Here is a 21560-nt window from a genome sequence, read left to right as displayed (position 1 = left end):
GCTGCTGTATGCTTTCTCATACAACGGATCAGCAGGGGTCCTGGCGGTCAGACCTTCACCGATCAGATTCTGATGACCTATCCTGAGTATAGGTCATCAATTAAAAAATCCTGTTAAACCCCTTTAACACTAAAGTTGCAGCACTACTGTAGAGGAGCATAACTATTGTGAGGGGGGCACCAAGAGGGCAGTGTACTCTATGGCACTAAGGCCTCATAGAGTAAGGCACTAAGGTGGGGGCATAACTACTGTGAGGGGGCACAGGAGGACATTCTTACTGCGAGGGAGGCACGAAGGGGACAGTGTACTCTATGAGGCACTAAGGCCGCATTTTACTGTGTGGGGGCACAAAGGGGGTATAACTGCTGTGAAGGGGGCACTAAGGGTGCATTTTACTGTGTGGGGGCAGCAAGGGAGAATAACTACTGTGAAGGGGGCACAAAGGGAGTATAACTGCTGTGAAGGGGGCACTAAGGGGGTATAACTGCTGTGAAGGGGGCACTAAGGGGGTATAACTGCTGTGAAGGGGGCACTAAGGGGGTATAACTGCTGTGAAGGAGGCACTAAGGGTGCATTTTACTGTGTGGGGGGCATAACTGCTGTGAAGGGGGCATTCTACAGTGTGGGGCCGGTAAGGGGCATGAGCATGTATAGACCGGCATTGGCTGAAGTCTGAGGCATGGCTCAGTGACAGTTGCTGTTACAGTTACGCTAATCAGGATATACAGGGCATTGCCTGACATCAAGCAGCACCTCTGAACCCCCTGAAGTCCATCCCTTGGAGGGGGGTCCACATACTAGACCCCATAGTGTAAGGCATTAGCTCCGTGTTACACAGCGATTACAAGCAGCCACCTTCCCCCAGGTCCCTGAGTGACGTCATCAGCGCGCGCAGTCAGACTCCGGCCGCTGATGACGCAGATGTCCATGTAACGAGTCATGGCGGAGGCGCCACAAGTAGCTGCAGAGCTGCCGGAAAGGAAAACGCACAGTGCGGGGGAAGCTGCTGCAGGAAGAGATCCTCCGACTACTACTCCCAACATGAGCGCTGCGGAGTATTCCCGGAAAGTGCAGGAATGGCTCTGGCAGTGTTACTGCGGCTCCATGTGCTGGCAGAACAACTGCGCTACCGCAGCGGCTCTTGTCATGATGAATGCAGGCATCTCCGGGGATCAGAGCAGGGTGGCCAGCGGTACCGCAGGGAGAGCTGCCCCCAGCACAGCGCCTGCCAATACCAACTCTGCGACCACTGCACCGCCAGCTGCAGGTGAGCTGTCACTGATCGTCTATAGAGGCTGTCACTGATCGTCTATAGAGGCTGTCACTGATCGTCTATAGAGGCTGTCACTGATCGTCTATAGAGGCTGTCACTGATCGTCTATAGAGGCTGTCACTGATCGTCTATAGAGGCTGTCACTGATCGTCTATAGAGGCTGTCACTGATCGTCTATAGAGGCTGTCACTGATCGTCTATAGAGGCTGTCACTGATCGTATATAGAGGCTTTCACTGATCGTCTATAGAGGCTGTCACTGATCGTCTATAGAGGCTGTCACTGATCGTATATAGAGGCTTTCACTGATCGTCTATAGAGGCTGTCACTGATCGTCTATAGAGGCTGTCACTGATCGTCTATAGAGGCTGTCACTGATCGTCTATAGAGGCTGTCACTGATCGTCTATAGAGGCTGTCACTGATCGTCTATAGAGGCTGTCACTGATCGTCTATAGAGGCTGTCACTGATCGTCTATAGAGGCTGTCGCTGATCGTCTATAGAGGCTGTCGCTGATCGTCTATAGAGGCTTTCGCTGATCGTCTATAGAGGCTGTCGCTGATCGTCTATAGAGGCTGTCACTGATCGTATATAGAGGCTGTCACTGATCGTATATAGAGGCTGTCACTGATCGTCTATAGAGGCTGTCACTGATCGTATATAGAGGCTGTCACTGATCGTCTATAGAGGCTGTCACTGATCGTCTATAGAGGCTGTCACTGATCGTCTATAGAGGCTGTCACTGATCGTCTATAGAGGCTGTCACTGATCGTCTATAGAGGCTGTCACTGATCGTCTATAGAGGCTGTCACTGATCGTCTATAGAGGCTGTCACTGATCGTATATAGAGGCTTTCGCTGATCGTCTATAGAGGCTGTCGCTGATCGTCTATAGACTAGGCTGTCACTGATCGTCTATAGACTAGGCTGTCGCTGATCGTCTATAGACTAGGCTGTCGCTGATCGTCTATAGACTAGGCTGTCGCTGATCGTCTATAGACTAGGCTGTCGCTGATCGTCTATAGACTAGGCTGTCGCTGATCGTCTATAGACTAGGCTGTCGCTGATCGTCTATAGACTAGGCTGTCGCTGATCGTCTATAGACTAGGCTGTCGCTGATCGTCTATAGACTAGGCTGTCGCTGATCGTCTATAGACTAGGCTGTCGCTGATCGTCTATAGACTAGGCTGTCGCTGATCGTCTATAGACTAGGCTGTCGCTGATCGTCTATAGACTAGGCTGTCACTGATCGTCTATAGACTAGGCTGTCACTGATCGTCTATAGACTAGGCTGTCACTGATCGTCTATAGACTAGGCTGTCACTGATCGTCTATAGAGGCTGTCGCTGATCGTCTATAGAGGCTGTCGCTGATCGTCTATAGAGGCTGTCGCTGATCGTCTATAGAGGCTGTCACTGATCGTCTAGACTAGAGGCTGTCGCTGATCGTCTATAGAGGCTGTCGCTGATCGTATATATAGAGGCTGTCGCTGATCGTATATATAGAGGCCGTCGCTGATCGTATATATAGAGGCCGTCGCTGATCGTATATATAGAGGCCGTCGCTGATCGTATATATAGAGGCCGTCGCTGATCGTATATATAGAGGCCGTCGCTGATCGTATATATAGAGGCCGTCGCTGATCGTATATATAGAGGCCGTCGCTGATCGTATATATAGAGGCCGTCGCTGATCGTATATATAGAGGCCGTCGCTGATCGTATATATAGAGGCCGTCGCTGATCGTATATATAGAGGCCGTCGCTGATCGTATATATAGAGGCCGTCGCTGATCGTATATATAGAGGCCGTCGCTGATCGTATATATAGAGGCCGTCGCTGATCGTATATATAGAGGCCGTCGCTGATCGTATATATAGAGGCCGTCACTGCAGGATGAGCGTCCTTGTATATGATCGTTCAGTGTTCCCGGGATCTCCCAGTGTAGACTGGTGGTGCCCAGCTGCCTTACTGCCATGCACTCTCCAGTCCTGTATGTAGCACCGGTAGATCACCGCCTGTCACCCACTGTGGGCGGCTATGGTTTGAGGTCCATCTGGCTTAGATAATGGAGTATATTTGGGGGTCCCCTTATGTGTAATTGACTCTCCCTCCTGATTCCGGTGACATCACAGTGTCTGGTACAGATGTCACTGCACATGATAGACGCTGCTTTCTAGGGAAGTTGAGGATGTGAAAGGTGAAATCTTTAAGGAAATTATATTTTTTCAGTGCATTTTAGGAACCAGGAACATGTGCAGCTTCTAATATACTGCTTCTCTCCAGGGAGGCCGGGGGTCCCTGATAGCCTTCCCCTCTATTAGGCTACTTTCACACTAGCGTTCTTACAGGATCCGGCAGGGTTCAGCAAAAACGCTTCCGCTACTGATAATACAACCATCTGCATCCGTTCTGTTCCGTTTTGTCCCCATTGACAATGAATGAGGACAAAACCCCTATGACGGATCTCAATACCGGAAAAGAGAAACGCTAGTGTGAAAGTAGCCTTAGCCGCACAGATGTGATTCCTTTGTGTGCAATGTGTTGTCATGGGGTTAATAACACTTGGGCCACGTTCACACTGCAGATTTTAACACTGTCAAAAACCACCTTTTTTTCCGTGGCAAACGTTTCAGAGCCACCGACCTACTTATGGTTTAGCCTCATTGAATGGAGCTAAACCGCAAACAGACTCCCGACGCAGTTTCTTGTGGGGTCCACGTGGACCAAGAAAAGAAAACTGCATTAATTAATCCGCGGCCGCGCAAACTCTTGTTGAAAACAAAGCGGTTTTAGTGCTTATGCCGCCTGGTTTTCAGCATGGAGTCCTTGCTGAATCTGTGGTGTGAACACAGCCTTAGCTGCCTCTTTCCTCACTGGGGGTCTCAGTGACAGGATCCCGGTGATCACATTATTGCTACTTAATAATCCATTCCTGGGGCTGTTTCTGCTGCAGGTTCATGGATTTCTGCAACCCCCCCATTTACCTGAATAAGGGCACGTTCACACGACCGTATATTTAAGTCCGTATCCGTTCCACAATTTTGCGGAACAGATGTGAACCCATTCATTTCAATGGGGCTGTCCGCATCTGTACATCTGTTCCGCGGCCCCACAAAAAAATACAACATGTCCTATTCTTTGCAATGGCGGACAAGAATAGGCATTTCTATCATAGGGCTGGCCGTTCCGCAATACGTGGAATGCACGCGTCTGGTATCTGGTGTTTTGTGGATCCGCAAATTTGCAGACCCTGATTGAGCCCTATGGCGGTCTCAAAAGTTTCTGCAACCTATCTGCAGCGTGTGAATATGCTCTAAAGGAAGGGCTGGCGGTCACACCTGCCATATTATTACTATTAGATTTCTCTAGTAGAGACGGCTGACGGGCTTAGGGTACTTTCACACTAGCATTCAAGTTTTCCGGTATTGAGTTCCGTCCTAGGGGCTTAATACCGGAAAAAAAACACGCATCAGTTTTGTCCCAATGCATTCTTAATGGAGAGAAATCCGTTCAGGATGTCCCCAGTGCAGTCCCTTTTACTGTATTTGGCCGGAGAAAATACCGCAGCATGTGCAGACCTTTAAATCTGTGAAAAAGATAAATACCGGATCCGTTTTTCTGGATGACACCGGAGAGACGGATCCGGTATTGCATTTGTCAGACGGATCCGTATCCGGAAACTAATGATATCCGTTTGCATACAGATTTACGGATCCGGCAGGCAGTAGCGGCAACGGAACTGCCTGCCGGATTCTTGTAACGCTAGTGTGAAAGTACCACAAGGTTTTGTCCGGTAGTCAGCCATCTTGTGAATGTGGCTGATTAGACAACCTGTAAGGGCACCTCCTGCTATTGACCATCTGATGGCTGCTTATGTCTATGACTGACTAGATCTAGTGACCACCAGCCAGTGCTGTACATGTCTTCTCATGGTAGTCGGTTAGCTGAAAACGTTGTGTGAATACGGTTCTAGAAATGTTACAGGTGTCTGACAGTCTGCCGCACTCTCTGGGACATTAAAGACTAGTACTGTAAGCTCAGTCCAGGACAGCCCCCCATGACAGCACCACTGGAGGATGCCCTTAGTGATCTCTGTAGGGACAGGAAGCGAGAGAGATTAAAAGGCCCCGTCCCAATTTCCAGTGTTCTTCCTGTCCCTGCAGGGATAGTGAAGCAGAGAGAGTCCCTACTTTGGGATGAAGAATAAAGGACTAAAAGTACCCCCGGGTGAAGTGGAAAAGGGCTGGGACTGAGTCGGGGGGGTCGATGCCTCTCCTCTCAGCTCCTCTGGGAAGGGGTCCTAGCTTTTCCCCTGATACCTGTTAGGTGGCGCTGGAGCTTCTTCTGGAGCAGGCTGCGGTATCGGGGAAGTCGATGCCACTTCTCCTGAGGGCGCTCTGGGCTCGACTGCGGCTTCTGCACTCCTCACGCCGTGCGTCTGCACATGCGATACAACAGCACTCTGGGAAAATTTACCTGGGACCAGAAGTGTGGGCGCGTGCGCTGGAAGAAGATGGGGGCACCCAGCAGTTGGCGGATTGAGGATATTTCCGTCTCAGTCATAGGACATGCCATAAATATCCCACCTATAGGACCCCCACCTATGTCTAGAATGGGCCACCTGTTTCTTGAATGGATATACCATAAGTGTCCAAGATGGAAATATCCCTTTAACCTTTTGCTAGAAATACAGTGTATGTCTACAGCATATTCCCGTTAGTAATGAATATCATTGTCTCTCATTGTAGGCCGTGAATATATCATTCCATCCTTGGCACAAAGGTTTCGAGCGGAAATGGTGGATTTCTTCATTCTGTTTTTCATCAAAGCGGCTGTTATATTAACCATAATACACTTCAGTGGCATCAAGTAAGTGTACTATATGGGCAAATTAGTGGCAAGAGCTCAAGAGCATGGGGACAAGGGGGAGAGTTATCAAAACCAGTGTGAAGAAAAACTGGCTTATTTGCCTATAGCAGCCAATCAGATTCCACCTTACATTTTCCAAAAGATCCGTTCGCATCAGCATTCAGCTTTTCCGTTCTGCTGCTCCGTTTAGGAGAATGGAAATGACGGATTCGGCACATAACTGAGCCGAACGGAACCTAAAGACCCCATAGACTATAATGGGGTCCGTTAGGTTTCCGCTCAGAGGAAGATTTTTGAAGCAGAGACAAAAGTCCTGCATGCACTACTTTTGTCTCTGCTCCAAAATCTTCTTCTGAGCGAACACCTAACAGACTTTATTATAGTCTATGGGGTCCTTAGGATCGGTTCGGCTCAGTTATGTGCCGAATCCGTCCTTTCCATTCTCCTTCTCCTAAACTGAACGCTGATGTGAATGGACCCTAAATGAAAGGTGGAATCTGATTGGTGGGTATTCACAACTAAACTAGTGTTCCTTTACACCAGTTTGATAAATTTCACCCATATACTGGAAGAGGTGACAATGGTGATTAACCCCTTCACGACTGCCATACAGCTATATATGTGCTATCTGCACCTACCCCGTGCAGATGGCACGTATATAAACGTCATGGTAGCTCTTTAATCCAAGCGCTGCAAAGCGCTTGGATTAAAGCTTCTGCCGCTGTCAGGGACAGTGTACAGTCCAGTAATGCTGGCAAGGGACCAATTAGAGAGGTCCCTTGCAGACTAACCAATCGGAGCGCGGCAGTGTTAAAATGCCGGTTTCAGGCTCTGAACTGCACTTTGCAGATCAGAGCCTGAAATCAGGCATTAGCTGATCTGTGCCCCCTGATGTGTCCTCCTCCCCCATCTGTGTGCCCTAGTATCTCTTGCCTCCCCCGTCTGTGCCCTGTACGCAATCTACCTTTTGCCAGCTGTGCTCTACATGCGCCGGCCCCTGTATCCCACCATGCTTCCTGTGTCCCTAACTGTGCTGGTCTGTGTCCACTGCCCCCATCTGTCCCCCCCCCCTGTTGTGGTCCTCCTGAATGTGATGGCGGCGGCTCAGATCCTGAGCCGCCGTCATCGGCAGGAGTGTCAGCTGTATGCTGACACTCTGCTATAACCCCTTAGATGCAGCGGCATCCATGAGGTTAATAGAGGGAAGGGGCTCCCTCTCTTAACCATCGGGCTGCTGCGCTGCGATGGCAGCGGCCTGATGGTTGCCATGGCAACTGGACGCCTTGCCAAGGTATCCGCTCATTTATAAGAGATTAAAAATTAAAAAAATAAATAAAAATTACTTATAATAGGTATCGACGCGTCTGTAATGACCTGATCTATAAAATGATCATGGTACTAATCCCGCATGGTAAATGCTGTAAAAATAAAAAAAAACTCTGGCGGAATTGCTGTCTTTTTGCCTCACCTCCCTAAAAAGTGATCAAAAAGTCATATGCATACCAAAAATGAAATCAATAAAAACTACAGGCCATCCCGCAAAAAAATAAGCCCTCATGTTGACGGAATTTTTTTTAAATAAATGTTTAATAAAAAGTGATTTTATGATAAAAAGTGGTAGAACATGAAAGAAACTTGGTGTTGCCATAACCTTATTAACCCACAGAATAAAATTATCTTATCAAATATACCACATGGAGAACCTCATAAAAAATAAAAATAAAAAAACACTGGCAGAATTGCAATATTAGCCCACTTCACCTCACAAAAAATTTAATAAAAAACGATCAAAAAGTCATATGTACCAAAAAATGATACCATTACAAACTACAGCCCATCGTGCAAAAAATAAAAATCTGCTCTCCAAAAACCATATGTTGCTCCTGTCCTTCTGCGTCCTCCCCATACAGCAGTTTACGAACATAAATGGGGTGTTTTTGTAAACTGCAGAATTAGGGTAATAGGTATTGAGGTTCGTTTAGCTGTTAACCCTTGCTGTGTTATACAAAAAATTGGATTAAAATCTGCACAACTGAAAATTGAAAATTTTCGCTCTATTTCGCACCAAATGGATTTATGCAAGAAAAGCTACTATCCACAGTATTTTAGAGACTTAATTCAGTTCTCCTGTCATTGGATGTGGTTAAAGGGGTTGTCCCACAAAAATCTGTGTAGTTTTCAAACCAGCATCTCGCTTTGAATACCCTTTGTCATTGCATGTGAGTAACAATGTAGTATACCCACTGAGTTATTCACTCTCTCTAACTTCACGGGCACCATTCTAGAGATAGGTGTGGGACCCGCACCTATCAGACCTTGATGGCATATCCTAGTGATATGCCACCACTATTTGAGATGGGCCAACTCCTTTAAAGAGGACCTTTCACCTGTATAAACGATGTTAACCCAGTATGCTGCCATGGAGAGCGGCGCCCGGGGATCTCACTGCACTTACTATTATCCCCGGGCGCCGCTCCGTTCTCCCGTTATAGGCTCTGGTACCTTTGCTTCTTAAGTTATAGTAGGCGGGTCTTCTCTTGTCCTGTGGGCGTCTCCTTCTCCTAGGCTGCAGCGCTGGCCAATCGCAGCGCACAGCTCACAGCCTGGGAGAAAAAAACCTCCCAGGCTGTGAGCTGTGCGCTGCGATTGGCCAGCGCTGCAGCCTAGGAGAAGGAGACGCCCACAGGACAAGAGAAGACCCGCCTACTATAACTTAAGAAGCAAAGGTACCAGAGCCTATAACGGGAGAACGGAGCGGCGCCCGGGGATAATAGTAAGTGCAGTGAGATCCCCGGGTGCCGCTCTATATGGCAGCATACTGGGTTAACATCGTTTATACAGGTGAAAGGTCCTCTTTAAGTTGCGGTGGATCAGGAAACGGCTATTTATACACTACTCACAAAAAGTTAGGGATGTTTGGCTTGTGGGTGAAATTTCAGGATGAACCTAAAATGCACTCTAACCTTTACAGGTGAACTTAATGTGACCTTCTCTAAACTTTTGAATGCACATGTCCAACTGTTTATTGTTTAACAAGGAGCTTAATGGCAAAATTCACAACAGGTGTTTGATCCATGATTCTCCCAATAAATTTCCTGGTTCAATTAGAATTGGTATTTAAACAGTCCTCCTCATCATGCTGTGCACGTTTGACATCACGAGACCAAGAGGACGCCTAACAACTGATCAACACTACCTTGCCATTGCGAGGTTTCAAGCAGGATGTTCTCAAGCAGGATGAGCTTAGAGTATCACAGAGTCATCAGCAGGTTGCAACAGAGAGACTGGAAGAGTCACATGGGTGCATTATTTTTACCTTTCCAGATAAACGTTTCTGTTTTTTGCAGATCCGAAAATCTGGATGACATGAGGATGCTTTTAGCATGTCTTCCGCATTTTTGACGGATCTATTGACTAGAATGGGATGACGGAACGCAAAATCGGACAAATAGTAGGACAGGGTATTTTTTTTTTTTTCAGGATCCGAATAACGGAACCCACGGAACGGAATCACGGAATCGGAGAGCACCATGAGTGCTGTCCGAATATTTGCGGATTCTATTGAAAATGAATGCATCCGCATAACGTTCCGTTTTTAATCGGAACGGATGCGGAACACCAAAACGGACGTGTGAATGGACCCAAAGGCATAGAAGTGGACGTCCTTTGGCCACATCCCACACTGATGACCGCTTCATTGTGAACAATGCCCTGCGGAACCAGATGATGAATGCCACACAACTCCAGGCACCCAAGTGTCACGCCAGACCATTCGAAACCATGTACATCAGCGTGGTCTGCATGCTAGATGACCTGTAAGGGTACCTGACCACACCACCAGACACAGGCATAGTTGTCTTGCATGAGCCAGGCAGCATCTACGCTGGACGAGGGACCAGTGGGCCCCAGTTCGTTTTCACTGATGAAAGTTGTTTTGTTTTATGTTGAGCAGAAATGATGGCCGCCAACGATGTTGGCGACATCAATGAGAGCGCTATGCATCAGCCGCAGATGAGCCTTGGTGGTGGTGGTGTTACAGTGTGGGCTGGTGTGTCTAGTCAATACAGAACTGCAGATTGGCTGGCTGCATGGCATTATGGGTGATCTTGAGTTCCTGGGCTTCAAACGTTCACTTTGTAACATGTGCAGCCACCATTTTAGGAAAACCTGATTAGTTACCACGAAAAGCGAGGAAATTCGGCTTTGTTGCAAAACAAAGTTTTCCTTTACATCTGACCGTATTCTGCTTCGAATGCTTTGCTTCGTGAAACCCTAATCATAGTCCTCCAATACAAGTCACCCGGGACCGCATACTTGGTACACTAGCAGATGAAGCATGTAACCATGGGTCAGAGAGGGGGGAGGGTGTGTGTTACAATCTGTCAGAAGGTATATGAACGCAAACCTGTTTTACAGTCTCCCAGCTAGATTTGCTTTATTGATCCCTCCCTGAATCTGAATTTCTTACCATCAGATTATGGTATTTCTATGAAAATAATGAACAAAAGGAGTTTTTTGACATAGACATTTACCATTTCTAGGAAGAAAGGAGTGACACTATAAACTGTCCCATCCCAGAACTTATGGAACTTGCCTTTCTTCACGGGGGTTGTCCCGTCTATTTAAAAGTGGGTTTTGTAAACCAGTTAAGGGTAGGTTCACGCCACGCTGTCCCAGCAGAGAGCAGCCAGTCGACGTTCACTGGATCCAGCCCACCTGGACAATGCTGATCAGCACTGGACCCCATTGACTATAATAAGATCCGGCCACTTTCTGGCATAAGTGCTGGCTTTTAATCGTACTTGAAGCGTTTTTTTTGTCCGGCTGAAAGCCGGTGTTCTGTCATATGATCGCCGGAAAGTGGCCAGTTCCCATTATAGTCAGTGGGGTCTGGCAGTAAACACCAGTATCTAGCTAGGCTGGATCTGGAGAACTCCGGCAGGCTGTTCCAGCAGGATCCGTTTAACGCAAATGTGAATCTACCCTATGGAATTCTGAGTTAAACAAAGCACAGAGAGGTTACAGAAATGCCCTCTCACTCTGAAGGAGCAGCCACCTCTCTGCTTTAGGCCTCTTTCACACTTGCGTTGTCCGGATCCGTCGTGTACTCCATTTGCCGGAGGTGCCCGCCGGATCCGTAACACCGCAAGTGAACTGAAAGCATTTGAAGACTGATCCGTCTTCAAAATGCGTTCAGTGTTGCTATGGCAGCCAGGACGCTATTAAAGTCCTGGTTGCCATAGTAGTAGTGGGGAGCGGGGGAGCAGTATACTTACAGTCCGTGCGGCTCTCTGGGCGCTCCAGAATGACGTCAGAGCACCCAATGCGCATGGATGACGTCATCCATGCGATCACGTCATCCATGCGCGTGGGGCGCCCTGAAGTCACTCTAAAGCGCCCCGGGAGCCGCACGGACGGTAAGTATACTGCTCCCCACTACACTTTACCATGGCAAACAGGGCTTTAGCGTCCTTGCAGCCATGGTAACCATTCAGAAAAAGCTAAACGTCGGATCCGGTAATGCGCCGAAACGACGTTTAGCTTAAGTCCGGATTAATGCCTTTCAATGGGCATTAATTCCGGATCCGGCCTTGCGGCAAGTGTTCATGATTTTTGGCCGGAGCAAAAAGCGCAGCATGCTGCGGTATTTTCTCCGGCCAAAAAACGTTCCGGTCCTGAACTGAAGACATCCTGATGCATCCTGAACGGATTTCTCTCCATTCAGAATGCATTGGGATAATCCTGATCAGGATTTTTCCGGCATAGAGCCCCGACGACGGAACTCTATGCCGGAAAAGAACAACGCAAGTGTGAAGAGCTGGGTATCCTGTAGATCAGTGGTCCCCAACCTTTTTTGCACCAAGGACTAGTTTCATGCAAGACAATTTTCCAAGGGACCGGGGGAGGGGTTTCTGGGGTGGGGCTTAGGGGTGGGCGGGGCTAACAAAACACAAGGTGCATATTCAAATATATAACACTATATAAACTGACTAGGGTCTCTGCTGCACTGTACCGTATTTTTCGCCCTATAAGATGCACCTAGGTTTTAGAGGAGAACACTAAGATTTTTTTTTTTCCATTACACCTCAGGTCAGACCAGCAATCAGACCTCCAATGTTAATCAGACCTCTGCTGACAGCCCTAATCAGACCCTAATGTCAATCAGACCTCAGATCAGACCCCCAATGCCTCAGATCAACCCCCCAACCTTTAGCCATCCATCTGCCCCCCCCCCATGTCAGCCATCTGCCCCCCCCATGTCAGCCATCTGCCCCCCCCATGTCAGCCATCTGCCCCCCCCACGTCAGCCATCTGCCCCCCCATGTCAGCCATCTGCCCCCCCCAATGTCAGCCATCTGCCCCCCCCATGTCAGCCATCTGCCCCCCCCATGTCAGCCATCTGCCCCCCCCCATGTCAGCCATCTGCCCCCCCCCATGTCAGCCATCTGCCCCCCCCCCCATGTCAGCCATCTGCCCCCCCCATGTCAGCCATCTGCCCCCCCCCCATGTCAGCCATCTGCCCCCCCCCCCCATGTCAGCCATCTGCCCCCCCCCCTTATGTCAGCCATCTGCCCCCCCCCCATGTCAGCCATCTGCCCCCCCCCATGTCAGCCATCTGCCCCCCCCCCCATGTCAGCCATCTGCCCCCCCCCCCATGTCAGCCATCTGCCCCCCCCCCCATGTCAGCCATCTGCCCCCCCCCCCCATGTCAGCCATCTGCCCCCCCATGTCAGCCATCTGCCCCCCCATGTCAGCCATCTGCCCCCCCATGTCAGCCATCTGCCCCCCCATGTCAGCCATCTGCCCCCCCATGTCAGCCATCTGCCCCCCCATGTCAGCCATCTGCCCCCCCATGTCAGCCATCTGCCCCCCCATGTCAGCCATCTGCCCCCCCATGTCAGCCATCTGCCCCCCCATGTCAGCCATCTGCCCCCCCATGTCAGCCATCTGCCCCCCCATGTCAGCCATCTGCCGCCCCCCCCATGTCAGCCATCTGCCCCCCCCATGTCAGCCATCTGCCCCCCCATGTCAGCCATCTGCCCCCCCCCATGTCAGCCATCTGCCGCCCCCCCCATGTCAGCCATCTGCCGCCCCCCCCATGTCAGCCATCTGCCGCCCCCCCCCATGTCAGCCATCTGCCGCCCCCCCCCATGTCAGCCATCTGCCGCCCCCCCCCCATGTCAGCCATCTGCCGCCCCCCCCCCCATGTCAGCCATCTGCCGCCCCCCCCCATGTCAGCCATCTGCCGCCCCCCCCCATGTCAGCCATCTGCCCCCCCCCCCCCCCCCCCATGTCAGCCTTCAGCCCTTATGTCAGCCCCCAGCGCAAATGAAATAAAAATAAAAACACCTTTCCTGCTCCTGGACGCCACCGCTCCTCACCATCGCGATCCTCTTCATCCTGCTATTGGCTGTATCGCGGCGCACAGTGTGAGGTCACAGTGTGCCCTCACACTGTGCGCAGCCCTGCACAGCCGATAGCCGAGCCGAGGACCAGGAAGCGGTGAGTACAGATCCTTCACCGCTTCCTAGTCCTCCTGTACTAATGAAGCGCTTCCTTAATACCGCGTTAAAGACGGCCTTCATTGCCGCGGCCCGGCAAACCATCTTCCAGGTCCTAGGCCGCGGCCCGGCGGTTGGGGACCGCTGCTGCAGATAACTATAAGAAATGACTGGAGGTCGCAATAGGGACACCCTGTCATCAGCTTATGATCGAGGGTCTTTGGAGCCTTTTGACGACACATGGTTGTCTAAAACAGACAACCCCTGTCGGGTATGTAAAGCAAATGCTTTATATAAACATTAAAAAAAAAAATTACGGATCAAAAGAAAAATTATTCAAACGATATTGACCCGCGAGATGGACATAAACATCTCAAAAAGAGTTCAATCGAGAACCTGATTATTTTGTGCAATCAGTAAAACAGGGTACAAGCGTCTATGCAAAAATATAAATGGTTTATTATACAATAGTTTAAAATACAATCAAAACTTAATCAACATAAATTTCAATGATATGGAGTACCCAGAATTCACCACTACATGGTGCCAATAAAACACTACTCAACCAACACAAGAATATTATGCAATACGGCTTTAAACTTGTGAGAGATATACAATCAATGGATTATGTGGAAAACTCAATCAAGAAAATGACAGATACGAGCCCTTTCTCTGCCCCAAAATGATGACCAAATCTCAGATAATGGTAGTATTGCAACAAAACGTATAAATTATTGGCTTGATATCAAACTAGGGAATATAAAGATTCCCAAAAGAGAGTTTCTCCAATATTATCCCCTTTATTCAGTTATATGCAACTAACGTTACACGTCCGCAAATGAGCGGGTATCTGGCTAAGTATCAAGCCAATTAATTTAGATTAATACTACATAAAACAAAAATATACATTACCCAAGGGTCAAGTGATGTGCAGAGTCTTGGGGCAGCCAGCTCTCAAGAGTTTTTCCTGATAATCCAAATGTTTCTCACGAGATCTATAATCCAAATGTTTCTTTGTTTGTTTTTCTTTCTCCCTTTCTCTTTTCTCTTTTCTTTTTTTTTCTTTTCTTTTTGGGGCTGGTTTCTTAACCCAAAGGTTATCAGATGAACACACCCTCCTAGTTTGGAACTTTCCAATCATTGTTGGATGGGTGTGTGCATTGATAAGGAGCGTGACGTCATAATACTACCCAGAATGCACTTTCGTTACTGGTGTAGTATTAACTGCTCATATCTAGGTGGCACTGTTAAATAAGCTATAAGCATCATACTATTAAGGGTTAACTCATACATGCCTGATATTTTCAATACTACACACCTCTGACATCTGGAGTCCTTGTCTTAGAGCCGAAGGATAAACTTTGATACATGAATGTATACTTTGAGGAACATCTAGACAATTCTCACACTGTGGAATTCATGTTCAGATAAGAAATACAATGAAGCCTCAGAATCCGCAGGTGCGGTGTATCTTCTAACTTTCTAAATGTATAATATATTGTTACAATAACACTAGCTTTTGAACGGCACAGTGATCTTCTCATGGACTTACTTTGGCCTACGTGAAAATCCATACAAAACAGTGAATATAAATCAACATTGCTCTTCAAGGCAATGAATACCCATTATAACTAAAATAAGTAGATATAACTGTTTACACTTATGAAAAAGCACAACACCCCTTTAATATAGTTTATGGAACCAGTTCCTGAAAAATGATGATTTTGTTTCTTTAAAACTTGTTAATTCTAAGCTTTTTTTTTTTTTTCTTGTAAATCTTCAGAGATATTTCTAAGTTTGCTATGCACTACATAATTGAAGAAGTAGATGAAGATACATCATTGGAAGACTTACAGAAAATGATGGTTGTAGCACTCATATATAGGCTACTGGTCTGCTTCTATGAAGTGAGTAACATTTACTATTTATTATGTCTTTGCTTTGGACTGGTTACACCTAAAGCCTATGTACAACAGGATCAAGTTAACCAGTGAGCTGCTTGTTTCCCTTAACTTCAGGGTCCTGGTATTTTAGACAGCATGATTAGTGTAATTTGCAGAGTTATTCTTGAAGTGCAAAATACCCTAAACCTGACAATCCCATTGTAAGTCATTGTGCTCTCTTAGGAGTCACTGGGATCTGTGTAATATCAGTCATAGCTGTCACGGCTCCACCATTTTGCTAGAGTAATCAAAGCCTTAAATTCCCATAGTGGCCATTAGAATAGGGGTGATAAAACTAAGAACCATATATAGAAGTACCATATTTTTCACTTTATAAGACGCATCTGATCAGAAGACGCACCTAGGTTTTAGAGGAGGAAAATAAGAGAAAAAATATATTTTTCATCAGACCTCTCCAGACCCCCAATCTTAAGCAGACCTCAGATCACATCCCCCCCCCCCACCTTCGTCAGACCTCTTTATCAGCACTCTTCCTGCACTCACCGCTCCTAGGTCTTCTGCCGGCGCTGCACTGCACTGTGACCTGATGTTGCACAGCATCATATTATAGTGCACATAGGCGTGCACTATGTCCTGATGCTGTACACAGTCGGCCCAGAGAAGACCCAAGTAACGATAAGTACAGCCAGCACTAGCAGCACTACACTTGCCTCCATAATGGAAGCGCTCAATAGTATTTGCTTTATAAGATGTGCTGCCATTTCCCCCCATAAAAAAAAGTGTGTCTTATAAAGTGAAAAATACAGTGTGTGTATGTGTATATATATATGAATTTGAGTTAACATGAGTGACAACAAGGTATTTCATGTAAAAACAAAGTCTGTACCTGCTTTGTAAAGATTAATATAAGACAAGACTATATTACAAATATTGGAAGAATGCCATCTTTCAGGCTGCAGTTGTAAGACCGGATGAAAAGTTACTCCAGTAACCTTTCTGGGTAGTACGTTAGCTACAAACTGACTTCTTCTCCCATTGCCTTATGCACTGGTCACTCACTATCAGTTCACTAGTGAAATCTATCTTCAGAGAGGCATAGATGAGATGGATTATCTATTCACTGAGATATCGGGTTACAGTTGCTGCCTATAGAAGTCTATGGAGAGGTAAGCAGCAGGAAGCAGCTGCAGCTACATTCGCTTGGCTGTTTTCAGAGCTTCTGTAGAATTGAATTGAGGAAGCCGTGCGTGCATGCCCACCACTTGATTCACAGTGGCACAAGTCAGGATGGGGGAGGGGTTGCAAGTCCAAGGATCTGCATCCGCAGGATATGCCATGAATGTCTGAGATGGGGGAACCCTTTTAAGCTGCCAACCTCTATCCACATGACCATATAAATGTAAAAGGAGAACTTCATTTAGAACCCTCCACTCAGTCAGTGTGAAAAGCCAATGCAAAAAGTGGGTTCTGGTTGGTATGATGAGAATACCCCTTTAAGACAAAAGCATTACTATAATGACCTGATATGGAAGCAGGTTCACTGACCTGGCTACCAAGTACCATATCATCCAAATCATTACTATATTGTAATTTGCAGTTAGTTACACTCAACTGTTTTATAGTTAGGCAGTTTTTTTTATACATCTTGCAAGATGTCTTACACATTTTTTTTTTTTCTTTTCATTTTTAAGATTATTTGCATTTGGGGAGCTGGAGGTGCAACTCCAGGAAAGTTCCTTCTTGGTCTTCGAGTTGTGACATGCGACACCTCTGTGCTGGTTGCACCCAACCGAGTGTTAGTGATCCCTTCCACAAATGTAAATTTGACGGCGTAAGTACTTTCTGGTGTCTTCTATCTATTGGTGTGTTATTAATCTGACACTCGGTTGGGTTTTGTACTGAACTGAAAGGATTTGCCGCCAACGCAGATGCTATTGGCATATTGGGTAAGAACACGATGAAGGATTGAAGTGAGGTCTTCAGATGTGCTTATAAATAACCTGATGTTCCGTGGTGTCTCTGTAAATAAGGGTGCAGTCACACGACCATGTACATTTTGCGGTCTGCAAATTGTGGATCCGCAAAATCCAGATGCTGTCCATGTGTGTTACGCACATTTCGTGGACCCCATTAAAACGCTTTTTCGTGGACCCCATTAAAAAAAAAAAAAGAAGTCCATTCTTGTCCGCAGCACGAATAAGAATAGGACATACTCGGTAATTTGCGGCATGGCTGCACGGATGTGGACAGGATAAGGATGACATCCGTGGTGCTGTCTGCATGTTTTGTAATGGATCCCCATGAAATCCGCAAAAAATGGGGAGCGGACGAGGACCGAAAATATCGTCATGTTATCGGACCTTAAAGATACTTTTACAGGGACCGATATATCAGGCAAAAATCGGGAGCAAACTAAACATTCCCGATTAATGACCTGATCATCAGCAGAGATGAGGGCTATATTTACATGCATCAATCGCCTCCTCTGTATAAGGACATAGCCAAAAAAAAAGATTTTCTATCAGATCGCTGTGTAAATGGCTAAAAGACACGATCATCCGTCGCTGCACAGAAACAATGATTTTTGCTGCCAGCGATCGGATGATGGTCTCTTTTAGCCATTTACACAGGCCACCCGATAATCGGTTCCTGTAAAAGGACCTTTAGTAGAAATGGTTAGTAATGTTTGTGCAGGTCTCTGTAATGCAGCCATCTGCGTGAAGACTGCACTGTGTTTTGAGGAATTTAATCCTTGAATGGCGCTCAGCTATCACTTTAAGGCCTCATGCACACGGCCGAGAGCGGTCCGTGGTAACCTGGCCGGGATTCCTGCTCACAGCAGGAGCGCACGGCGTCATTGGTTGCTATGACGCCGTACGCTTCATGCCGCCGCTGCTGTACAGTGATACTAAATGCTGGCATAGCGCATGGGTACCCTGTCAGCTCTTGGCTTAGGCTACTTTCACACTAGCGTTTTTACAGGATCCGGCAGGGTTCAGCAAAAACGCTTCCGCTACTGATGATACAACCATCTGCATCCTTTATGAACGGATCCGGTTGTATTATCTTTAACATAGCCAAGACGGATCCGTCATGAACTCCACTGAAAGTCAATGGGTGGATGAATACCTTTTCTATTGTGTCAGAGAAAATGCATCCGTCCCCATTGACTTGCATTGTGGGTCATGATGGATCCGTCTTGCTCCGCATCCCAGGACGGAAAGAAAACCGCAGCATGCTGAAAGTAGCCTTAGCGAAACAGGCACAGGCAGGAGCCTGCTCGGCTCAGCTAGTCCTGCCACACATGCACTAGGCAGGCGTATGTCTGACCACATATATATATATATATATATATATATATACAGTACAGACCAAAAGTTTGGACACACCTTCTCATTCAAAGAGTTTTCTTTATTTTCATGACTATGAAGGCATCAAAACTATGAATTAACACATGTGGAATTATATACATAACAAACAAGTGTGAAACAACTGAAAATATGTCATATTCTAGGTTCTTCAAAGTAGCCACCTTTTGCTTTGATTACTGCTTTGCACACTCTTGGCATTCTCTTGATGAGCTTCAAGAGGTAGTCCCCTGAAATGGTTTTCCAACAGTCTTGAAGGAGTTCCCAGAGATGCTTAGCACTTGTTGGCCCTTTTGCCTTCACTCTCCAGCTCACCCCAACCATCTCGATTGGGTTCAGGTCCGGTGACTGTGGAGGCCAGGTCATCTGGCGCAGCACCCCATCACTCTCCTTCATGGTCAAATAGCCCTTACTTTCAAAGTTTTCCCAATTTTTCGGCTGACTGACTGACCTTCATTTCTTAAAGTAATGATGGCCACTCGTTTTTCTTTACTTAGCTGCTTTTTTCTTGCCATAATACAAATTATAACAGTCTATTCAGTAGGACTATCAGCTGTGTATCCACCTGACTTCTCCTCAACGCAACTGAAGGTCCCAACCCCATTTATAAGGCAAGAAATCCCACTTATTAAACCTGACAGGGCACACCTGTGAAGTAAAAACCATTTCAGGGGACTACCTCTTGAAGCTCATCAAGAGAATGCCAAGAGTGTGCAAAGCAGTAATCAAAGCAAAAGGTGGCTACTTTGAAGAACCTAGAATATGACATATTTTCAGTTGTTTCACACTTGTTTGTTATGTATATAATTCCACATGTGTTAATTCATAGTTTTGATGCCTTCAGTGTGAATCTACAATTTTCATAGTCATGAAAATAAAGAAAACTCTTTGAATGAGAAGGTGTGTCCAAACTTTTGGTCTGTACTGTATATACCGATACTGTTGCTTATTTTTACTTGTATACAGTGTTGATCTTTTTGTGCATGTATATTAGGTAATTATAGGGATGGCTCTGTAGTGAGCAGGCTGTGAAATTTGGGGGGTTTGCTTGTGTCCATATACTTTTCTTCAGTAGATACTTGTCTTGCTGCTGGCTGTAATGCTGATACCATTTTCTTTCTGATGTTTTCCCTAGGTCGACGGTGCGAGCCGTGATCAAGAACTTCTCCATAGCGTTCTTCTTCCCTGCGTTCATCACATTGCTCTTCTTTCAGCATAACCGAACAGCCTACGACATTGTAGCAGGCACCATCGTTGTAAGACGGAACATGAGATGATGCAAACCTATGAAAACGCGTGTTGAGTACACTATGTGCGGTTGGATCATTTACTGCTCGATTCCTCTGAGAGGCTATTTATTGTCAAGGGCTTTTCTAAATCTTTGCTAACAGCAAGAGGTGTTATTGATTGGTCACACAAGGTAATCTTCATACAACTACTTGAAGAATGATCTTCTCGTTGTCACCAATCTCTTCAGATGATCAGTATTGTGAAGTGGGGGAAAAAATACTCTGAACTACGTGACCCATCTAATGCTTTCTCATGAAGGACCTTCTCATGGTTTTTTACAGAGAGCACGTAGTATGGAGTGAGAAATCCTGCACACTCTAACTTTTGTAAAAAAATATATTATAATTAAAAACCTTTGAGAAATGTAATATCCACAACACAATGGAAATTTTAAGTGTAAATAATATAATAAATAATAAAGATTATTTTTAGCACGTGTGTGTAACTGATCCACAGGCAAAAGCAGCATTTTCCAGGCTGGTTTCCTTAAAGGGCATCTGTCAGATTTGTCCCTATGACACTGGTTGAACTGGTACATGTGCGCTTGGCAGCTAAAGGCATCTGTGTTGGTCCCATGTTCCTATGTGCCCACATTGCTGAGAAAAATGATGTTTTACTATATGCAAATGAGCCTCTAGGAGCAACGGGGGCGTCGTCATTACACCTGGAGGCTTGGCCTCCCTGCCACTGCCGCACCCCCTGCACTTTGATCGACAGGGCCAGGCAAGCATGATGACATTTATGCTGCCTGGCTTTGTCAATCGAAGTGCAGAGGGTGCGGCATTTTCAGAGAGAGCTGAGCCTCTAGGAGCAACGTCAACGCCCCCGTTGCTCCTGGAGGCTCATTTGCACATAATAAAACATACATTTTCTCAGTAATATGGACACATATGAACATTGGGACCAACACAGGTGATTTTAGCTGCCAAGCGCACATGTAACAGGTCAGCCAGTTTCATAGGTGCAAGTCTGACAGATGCCCTTTAAAGACATTGTTTTAGTGGTAGCAGAAAATCGACGCTAGAGCAGGGGTCAGCGACCTCCGGCACTCCAGCTGTTGTGAAACTACAATTCCCAGCATGCTCCGTTCACATCTGTTTTAGTTCTGAGAACAGCTGAGCAAGTGTGCATACTGAGAGTTGTAGTTTTACAACAGCTAGAGTGCCGGAGGTTGCTAACCCTTCTGCTAAAATATCTTTTCTTGTGACTCTCCATTCTGCTGTTCCTCTGTAATTCTTGGTGGAAATGTAAAGTGACAACTGGGAGTTATTATTCCCCTTGTCAATAGGCGTGCCTCTACAATCTGACACTGTACAGTGATAGGACAGTGTCTGGCTGTGTAGGTTGTAAAAA

General features: G+C 46.7%; 1 protein-coding gene across 1 annotated transcript; it reads left to right on the top strand.

The window, feature by feature from the left end:
• The first annotated feature begins 718 nt into the window (after positions 1-718).
• FAM8A1 (family with sequence similarity 8 member A1) lies at positions 719-21067 on the top strand. Its single transcript, XM_040433243.1, has 5 exons — positions 719-1267; positions 6023-6143; positions 15429-15552; positions 17241-17380; positions 20053-21067. The coding sequence occupies exons 1-5, from the start codon at positions 940-942 to the stop codon at positions 20192-20194; spliced, it is 855 nt and encodes a 284-aa protein (XP_040289177.1). The 5' UTR covers positions 719-939; the 3' UTR covers positions 20195-21067.
• Positions 21068-21560: the final 493 nt, after the last annotated feature.

This window comes from Bufo bufo, chromosome 5 (genome assembly GCF_905171765.1).
Source record: "Bufo bufo chromosome 5, aBufBuf1.1, whole genome shotgun sequence".
NCBI classification, from domain to species: Eukaryota; Metazoa; Chordata; class Amphibia; order Anura; family Bufonidae; genus Bufo; species Bufo bufo.
This window is presented reverse-complemented; position numbering and strand designations above follow the sequence as displayed.